We start from the raw sequence: 9,239 nt of genomic DNA on the forward strand, positions 1-9,239 counted from the left end.
CTCATTCCACAGTTTTGGACCTGCAACAAAAAAGGCCTTGTCACCGCTGAGCTTGAAACGTGTGCAAGGAACCAATAAAAGCATCTGGTCTGCTGACCTCAGAGAGCGCTGTGGGACATATGGCTGCAGCAGATCAGCGAGATATGAGGGGACAGAACTATTAAGAGATTTAAAAACATACAAAAGGATTTTTTAATGAATTCAGAAGTGAACCGGGAGCCGGTGGAGGGGAAGCCAAAACCGGAGAGTGCTCTTTTGCCTGTAGGAGTTTAAAATCGGGCTACAGCATTTTGAACCAGTTGTAATTATGCAATAGAGTTCTGACGGATTCAAAAAAAAAGTGCATTGCAGTAATCAAGCCTGGATGTTATGAACGCATGTATTACTGTCTCAAGGTTACTTTTGGACAGTATGGGCTTCGATTTAGACAGTCGCCTCAAATGAAAAAAAAGAAAAACAATAACCCCAAAACAAAACAAACAACAAAAACAGGATTTCACAATTGTCTTTACATGACTGTTTAGCTTAGCTTCATGGAATGGTCATTTCACTCCCATATTAGTGACAACCTGTTTCTGAAACAGAGCTAGAAAGAAAAGGTCAAAACAGTGGTTCCTGATTGTGCCATTAGGTGGAAACATGACTTCTGTCTTCTTCTCATTAAAATTTAAGACATAGAAAGCCGTCCAATCCCTGATGTCAACCATGCAGTCAAGAAGGCGTTGGATAGAGCATGCATCAGTGTGCTTCAGAGGAAAGCCCCTGCACATAGTCTATTATTATATTATAAAATCTAACAAGGCTGAGTGAGGTCCTCTGGACCAAATCTTCTTTGTTTAAATGTTTCATATTTTATCCAAAATACTTCTTTAGTCTGAAGAGCTGCAACAGGCCTTCTCATGTGGATCAACCAGTTTGCTGGTGACTGCCAACACTAGGAGGACTACCAGCCTAACGACCGATCATTAGTGCCGCTGTTCACAGAGGGCTGAGTGATACTTGCAATGTCAGCATTGTAAGAGTGTAGCAGTTGAACACAGAATCCTCCATCCCTGTTTAACGATATTATATTTTACATTATAAAATATTTACTGGTTTTTCTGCAATCTTACTCCCTGCTGATACAAAAAAACAAAACAAACAAAAAAAAAAACTAACAATCAGCAAATCAATGCTGCTGCACACAGAAAGAAAATGCAGCACCTCAACAGGACTTATAAGGCATGACTTCTGTACAGAGAAAAACAAAAACAAATCCCAGACAAACCCCTGACATGCACCCTGGTGACGTCAGACAAGCCAAACAGGAATAGGCTTACTTGTAGAGACATAATCTCATGTTCTGATGCATGTTCAATAATCCAGGTAGAAAAATCTCAAAAAGTTCAATATGGTCCTGTGGACATTCAAAAAAACAAAACAAAGAAAAAAAAAAAAAAAGAAAAAAAGTAGAAACGTTTCGTCTTTCATCCGAAAGACTTTAAGAGACTGAGCTGAATACAGCACCTCAGACTGAGGAAGTCTTTTGGATGAGAGACGAAACGTTTCTACATTTATTTTTTTGCTTTTTTTTTTTTTTTTAATGTCCAGAGGACCAGATTGAACTTTTTGAAATAATCTCATGTTATTATTTATCTATATTTTTCTTTTTTGTTACGCCTGCCTTAAGTCTTAAGCTATGTGTGCCATTGCAGACTCTTTTTTTGTATTTGTTTTGTATAAATAATAATAAAAAAATAATAATATTAAAAAAAAAATACTTGTAGAGACACAAACTTAGACATTATTAAGTACTCACACTCTACCAAATAAAAAGTAAATGTGTTTTAACTATGCAGTGACGATAACGCCATGAGTTACATTACATCCTTCAGGAGCCAATCAGCTCCCAGCTGACGCATTCCTCGTTTCTGATTGGCTGAGACAGAGAGGAAGAGGCTGTCGGGACAGCAAAGATGTCCGCGGTCATTTGAAAACCTGTTGTTTTAGGCAAATTCACATTTTGCCAATCTAAAATACTTGTTTTTATGGTAACACGGGTAACGACGTTGTGCTCGAGCAAGCCTTTCAAAAGGGAAAGACGAGGACTACGCCACAAGAGCCAGACTATTCCTTATTATCAGGTTGGCGGATAAAAATCTCCCTGCAAACTCGAAGCTAACAGCTAATATGCTAATCGAGTCTGGGGTTGCTGTCTACGGGTTTAGCTTTAGCATGCTAATTTTCGTTACTTTCCGATTAAAACTCTGAACTATTTTGAGCTTAAAATCTCCCGGCTTACTTGTCAGTATAACGTATTTGTAACTTTAGAAATCGTCGTTTGATTCTAGCCCTGCGGAAAAAGCTAAAAACGCATTGATCCACTCGCAGATCATGAGCTTGGCTTTGCAGTGTTGCACAGTTTGCCTGATTTTGTCAGTAATAAAAGTTGCACACATTTGTGCCGTGTAAATTTAGTCATGCTATTTTTTTTAATTATTGATGTGAATGAAAATGTGTTATTGATGGGTAAATGTATCGTTGACACATTTCAAGAATCTCAATACAATCATGGAAAATGTCATCAGTGTTAATTGTGATCCTTACTCACAAACTTGTAACTGTAGTAAATCACTATTCTACTCATGTTTTTAATAATTATTTTGGCTCACTACATCTAAAGTAAATGTTTTCTTATGAATAATAAAAACAGTATTGTAAAGCATGCCATGCAATTTTACAAGTTTAATAATTTAAATGTAGTCATTAATGGATTAAAAATACTTAAGTCATGTTTTGCTTGATAACAGCGGCTCTAGATTATTTAAATCACATACAAGTAGTAAATTAAAAATATATTTGCCAATTTCTCTTTGTTCTGATATTTATATTTGTCACTCATAACAGAAATAATGCTGAAATCTAGAACTCATGTCGGAAGTCGTGTATGAAGAAACAGCTACAATGATTGCCGCAGGGGAATTGCAGTCGTTTGTCCCATTTGGCCGCGAGCACTGCCGGAACCATCCAAATGCTTTCAACCTGCAGCTTCGAGAGCTCCAACCAGCTTCTGAGCTCTGGTCATCAGATGGTGCCGCTGGCCTCGTAGGATCCCTGCAGGAAGTCAGTCTGCAGGAGAGAGAAAGGGTGAGATGACTTTGTATGCTGATTTTGATATGTAAAGTTGTATTTACATGTATAATTATTATTATTTTTTGTTTAGTAATTCCTTGGTCCGGCCTAATAGATTACTTTTAAATGGCAGGAATGCTGGCAGCTTAGAAAGGGCTGCATGGGAGTGAAAGAGGACGAGGTTGAGTTTGAAGAACTTTATACTTCAGGAAATATGGTTGTTTGGAGCCAAGGCAGCCGCACACAAGCATCTACTGTGTACAAGGCTTTCACCGTTGACAGCCCAGTGCAGCAGGTTGGTTATTAGTTGCATCTTAGTTACTATTATGGAAGCTTTCTTTTCTAAGGCAAATCAAAGCCAGTCTAGTTTCCATTTAGAAAATACTCATTTTCAATTCAACAAAAGAGTAAATGAAGTGTTTAGATGGTAGAAAATGTAAATTGCATTGCCTTCTTAGGTAAGATAGATGCAGAAGTTTAAAGATTGTTATTGTTTTCATTTGGACTAAGTTTACTTTTGTTTCATCCAGTGTTTTTTTTTTTTTGTAAGCACAATGAAATGTCTATTTTTTTAAAGTATTTTTTAAAATATATTTATCTGTTTGTAATTGACATTGTCTTTTACTCTACAGGCTTTGTGGTGTAACTTTGTTATTCCTCGAAACAACAATGATGGTACAGTTATCAAAGCATTAGTAATTTTCAATAATGATTTTTTATTATAATGATAATTAATAATAATAATAATATTGTTGTTGAGTAAGACATGTTGAATGTTTATTATATATATTTTTTTCTGTTTTGAACTTCTGTAAAATCCACTACATACATTTAAATTGTTTTTGCAGAGGAGGACGTTGAGCAGACAGTCTGTATTGTCCAGAGTAGCTGTATCAACGTGCACACTGTGACTGGAAAAGATTTTATCTCACCACTACCTTTCCAGGTGAGAAAAATAGACACACTGTCTGATTTAATTTTATGTTCACAGGACATGACCTGTCACTGTATCTGAATCTGTTTGTAAAGCATATTCATCCATTTTTATGTAGCATAATGTATTGTGTTTTTTAATTAAAATTTTTAAATTATTTTTTACTTGACTAATTTTTTTGTTTGTTTGTTTTTTTTAGGTCTCGAATGTCTGGGTGACAAAGTTTGGACTTTTGTTGGAACGGAAAAATTCAGCAAATGACACACAACTCAACCTACCTGGGTAACAAGCTCAAGTCCAAGAGCAAAATATGTTTAGATTTTTTCATACATGCACTGACTAGTGACACACCACAAGCTCAAATGTGTGTGCACATAAACACACTCCATTGTGTATTACATATTTATGAAGATTTATGGTGTTTTTCCTTACAGGGAACCTATGCCTACAGTATTTAGTATGCTGCATCCTTTAGATGAGATTGCACCAGTTGTGTTCAAGCCTTCAGGTAGGGCATACACAATCTTTCATAAGTTTACTGACTGTCTCTTTATTCCTTTCTTGGATGGTCATATTTGTACTTTTTCTTAATAATGTGGTAGGCTTGTTTGAAGGCTCCCATGTACAGTACATGTCTGACTCCACCATGAAAATAGTGTTCACCTGCTGCCAGCCTTCTATAGTTGTATCATATGACACTGTACAAGGAGCACACACTGTGTGGGCCCTACGCAAAGTCACACAAGATGTAAGTGAACTTATAAACAACCCCCCCCCAAAAAAATATATCCTCGTCTTCTCTAACCTTGAACCCTTTCTCTTAGGAGCGTTCCACAGTCTTGCAGAATCTAACAGATCCAGTTGGGACACCGCTGGGCCTTATGTCTTCCAGCTTTCCAACCTCTCATTTGCGTAATATTTCCCATCTGGACTCACCTGTTGGAAGTGGAACAACTGTGATCGGCTTTGGATCTGGATCAAGGTACAGAGATCATAGTGATAATATTGATTGTACGGTTACTAGAATTATATCCTGGTGCATGCTCAATAATCCAGGTAGAAAAATCTAAAAAAGTTATGTCTGGTCCTCTGGACATTCAAAAAAACAAAACAAACTTTTAAAAGAAAAAAAATGTTTCGTCTTTCATCCGAAAGACTTCTTCAGTCTGAGGTGCTGTATTCAGCTCAGTCTTATAAATAGCAACTTTTCATAGTGGATCAACCTGTTTGCTGCTGACAGACAAAACCAGCCCATCAGTGCTAACAATCCATCGTTAGACTGATGGTCCTCCTTGATCATGTGAGCAGCTGGTTTTGGTTGTCAGCAGCAAACTGGTTGATCCACTATGAGAAGTTGCTATTTATAAGACTGGGCTGAATACAGCACCTCAGACTGAAGAAGTCTTTCAGATGAAAGACGAAACGTTTCTATGGTTTTGTTTTTTGAATGTACAGAGGACCAGACTTAAGTTTTTTTTTAGATTACTAGAATTATGTTTTAAAGAAAAAAATGTTAAAATGTGTTCCTGCCATAATTTATGAATCAAACTCCAAAACTAATTTGAATGTTTGTGGACAAACATTTTTTGTGTTTGCGACTTGTAAAGCTTTTCAGACCCCGCTGTTGTCCTTTGTTTTGTGTTCTTTCTTTAGCTGTCCTCCTGGCTCTCCTCTGCACTACAGTGCTTTGCGAAGTCAACATAACAGGATTATGACCTCCTCACCAGGAGTTCACTCTCGAGTTCATTCCCCGAGTATATCCAGCATGGCTGCCCTCAGGTGAGCTAACTTCTCTTTTCAGCTTGTAAAACTAAAGTTCAGAACAGGTGATAGGCAAAGGAAAGGAAAAAGTTGGTTGACTCTATATGATTCGTGGTAATCAAAAACTGCATTTCATCTGTTCCTTTTTCTTCTATCCCAGCCGTGCTCATTCTCCAGGCATGGCAGCGCCATCCTTTTCAGGTGCATCTCGCTTCAACGCGTCTTTCCACAGCCTGTCCCCCAAGGGGCACCATGGTTCGTTACCCTTAACCAACAGCACTATCAATGAGACGATGCCTTCGCCAGAAATGGAGCCCATTGTACCTGACCTCTGTGTGGAGCAGCTGTGGAGGGAGACTGTCACGGCTGGCTGTCATAAGTAATAAGCAAAAACATATTGCATATATTCATACATTCAACCTTTATTTATACAGGTTAGTCTCACTGCGCCTCGGCCACTCATTTACAAGAGAGACTTGATTTTAACAAAGGGTGAAGGCAACAGTAGACCATCGTAAAAGAAAGCATACAAATTGAGAAAAACAAATGAAAGAAAATGGTATTAAAAAATGAAACAAAACAGCTAGGTTGTAAAGTGATGTAGAATACTAAAAACAGGAACATGTCTGCATTGGGTTTTGCCAGGAACTTAGCAGATGTTTGAAGCCACTTAAAGAGGTCATGGTCAAAAACTTCAGTCTTTTTGCAAGATATTCCAGGTAATGGTTGCGGAGTAGGAGAAGGCCCTTTTGCCTAGTTCAGTCTGCACTGAGGGGACACTGCATGTAATAATGTCCTGAGAGCGCACGCTATAGCTGCACTCACGAAGTGACATGTTGGAGGAGATGTATGAAGGCAACAGACCAAGAAGTGATTTAAAGATGAAAATGTACCAGTGGGAGAGTCTGTGTGAAGTTAATGATGACCAGTTAACCAGTGAATACAGGGTGCAGTGGTGGGTACGATAGTTACAGCAAGTTATGAATCTTAGTGCACCATGATAGACAGCATCCAACATCTGCAGGATGCTTGTAGGAGCGTTCATGTAAATAATGTCACCATAATCAATGGAGGGAAGGAAAGTCACAGATACAAGGCGTTTTCTAGCATTCAGAGTTAGACAGGATCTATTTCTGAAAAAGAAACCCAATTTAACTTTCAGTTTACTTACCAAGTTTTCCATGTGGAGCTTAAAAGAGAGATGCAACTCGACCAAAATACCCAAATATTTGTAGGAATCGACAAACTCAATAGGAGCAACATTCGAAGATAAAATTGAAGGAAGAACTGCTGGGACCAACTTCCTGTTTGAAAATAACATCCATTCGGTTTTGTCAGCGTCTAGGACAAGTTTGAGAGGGAACAAATCTGACTAGATGATGTCAAAAGCGGATTGCAAAAGCTGGAAAACCTTAGCAACTGTTTTAGCTCGACAATAAACTACTGTATCATCAGCATAGAAATGTAAGGATGCATCAGGGATGATCTGACCTACATTACCTTTGTAGATAGTGAAGAGGGTGTGTCCTAAGACTGAGCCATGTGGTACACCATTGTTAACCGTTAAATAACTGGAAGAAGTACCATTATGTTGAACACTTTGTTTCAGATCTGAGAGATAGTTAGTGAACCAACCAATGGTGTGAACTGAGAAACCATATATATAGCAAAGGGCCATGTTGAAAACTGACATGCAGACTTGAGTCATTTAGAGCAGATGTCCCCATCCATGATCCTCAAGGCCTGCTGTCCACATATTTTAGATGTTTCCCTGCTTCAACTCACCTGACTGAAATGAATGAGTCTTTGACAGGCTTCTGCTAAACTTTATGACATTCTAAGTAGATAATTCAGTCATTTGAATCAGGTGTGATGAAGTAGGGAAACAGCTAAAAGGAGCAGGACAGTGGGCCACGAGGACCAGGGCTGGGGATTAGTGATATTAGTGGTATATATTTTAATACAAAGTCATAATTTTCTTCTAAATTATTGGTTTTATTAGATTTCAGTGTTAGACCACTGAGACTACGTAGTTAGAATGGTAAGTAAATGGTTTTTTTTTTTCTGATTTTGTGTGTCAGATAACTTATTTAAGGAAAAAGAGACCTAAATTAAAGACAAAACTGAAAACTGCCATATGAGCAGCTTACTCCTTTATTGTTGAAACAGACTGCATTTTTAGAATTTATTTGCCTTTTTAAAAGGTGTTTAGCTATTGTGTTTCACAAGTCGTCTTTGTTCTTGCATTCACAGGGAGATGAGCAGCCAGGCATCTAAAGTGTTTATCACCTCTGACCTCTGTGAGAACTGCTACCTCTGTTTCCTGGTGGAGTCTCATCAGCAGCTGAGGTCAACACATATACACTATTATCTTGGCTTAAACGGTTTCACAATAATAATATTATTTATAACTAAAGCGATTTTATAGTTTTATGTATTTATTACTGGTAGTGATGGTTTTGTGTAAGATTACAAGCATCTGTAGTAAACCACCTACATGGGTTAAAGTTCTCTGTTGCTGCGATGGGTTGCCATCATTTTGATTGTGGCCAGAATGGATTTCCATGATATGCAAAAATGAGGAGAGGGAAGAAAGTGTTTTGTTGTGGTCTTGTTATAGCCATTCAATCTAATGATGATATAGGAATTAAACTGATGCTGTTTTCAAGCAATAAAGAGAATCAGAACCTCAGTTTGACCCAATCAGAGCAGAGTAGTTCCTGCTGTCTGGTTCACTGTGAGCCCAGTTGTGAGCAGCAGTGAGAAACTGCAGGTGAAAGCTCACCTGCTGCAAACCAAAGAGGACACCCCGCTACCCTAACAGAACCACCTGCCACCCCATGAAGGTGATGACATGTAATAAAGTCTTAAACATTCACACTTGACCAATTCACTGCAGCCAGAGGAGACCAGAACTGATACCCAATCACCTGCACCACGCCCCAACCTCCCTGAGACTTTTGTAGCTAAAAATCTAACTTATTTTGTGCTTGTAAAAAAATTAAAAAAATTAATTAATTAAATAAATAAATTAAATAAATAAATACAAAAGTCATACATATATATATATATATATATATATATATATATATATATTGTATTATGAAATTCTTTATCAAAAGGGTTCGTGAACGATCGGCACAAGATATTCAGACAAGAGGGAAAAATAAAACACAGAGACTGTTACTGCTAGGAATAATAAGTGTCATTTATTAACCTGCCACAGAAAACAGCCAAGCAAAAACATGTACACTCGTACACTCTTAACACACAAAATGATATGAAAGAACTTCTCACCGTGACACTGGCCGGGAAGTCGTTTTCGACCCAGGTAAAGAAGAATCACATCATCAACTGCATGGCACCGCGCGCGCTGGTCCACACAAGACTTCCCGGCCAGTGTCACGGTGAGAAGTTCTTTCATATCATTTTG

The 9,239-nt window shown here is 38.0% G+C and overlaps 1 protein-coding gene across 1 annotated transcript in view; it reads left to right on the plus strand.

The window, feature by feature from the left end:
* Positions 1-2,910: 2,910 nt before the first annotated feature.
* Positions 2,911-9,239, plus strand: part of anapc1 (anaphase promoting complex subunit 1) — a 56,821-nt gene continuing 50,492 nt past the window's right edge. The window contains exons 1-11 of the mRNA XM_037697906.1: positions 2,911-3,126; positions 3,245-3,406; positions 3,744-3,786; positions 3,960-4,057; positions 4,245-4,327; positions 4,480-4,553; positions 4,648-4,793; positions 4,870-5,027; positions 5,699-5,824; positions 5,967-6,185; positions 8,060-8,155. Of these exons, the coding sequence (XP_037553834.1) occupies positions 2,911-3,126; positions 3,245-3,406; positions 3,744-3,786; positions 3,960-4,057; positions 4,245-4,327; positions 4,480-4,553; positions 4,648-4,793; positions 4,870-5,027; positions 5,699-5,824; positions 5,967-6,185; positions 8,060-8,155 (1,421 nt within the window). The remainder of the gene's footprint in view (positions 3,127-3,244; positions 3,407-3,743; positions 3,787-3,959; positions 4,058-4,244; positions 4,328-4,479; positions 4,554-4,647; positions 4,794-4,869; positions 5,028-5,698; positions 5,825-5,966; positions 6,186-8,059; positions 8,156-9,239) is intronic.

This window comes from Nematolebias whitei, chromosome 1, assembly GCF_014905685.2.
Source record: "Nematolebias whitei isolate Nwh7 chromosome 1, NemWhi1, whole genome shotgun sequence".
NCBI classification, from domain to species: domain Eukaryota; kingdom Metazoa; phylum Chordata; class Actinopteri; order Cyprinodontiformes; family Rivulidae; genus Nematolebias; species Nematolebias whitei.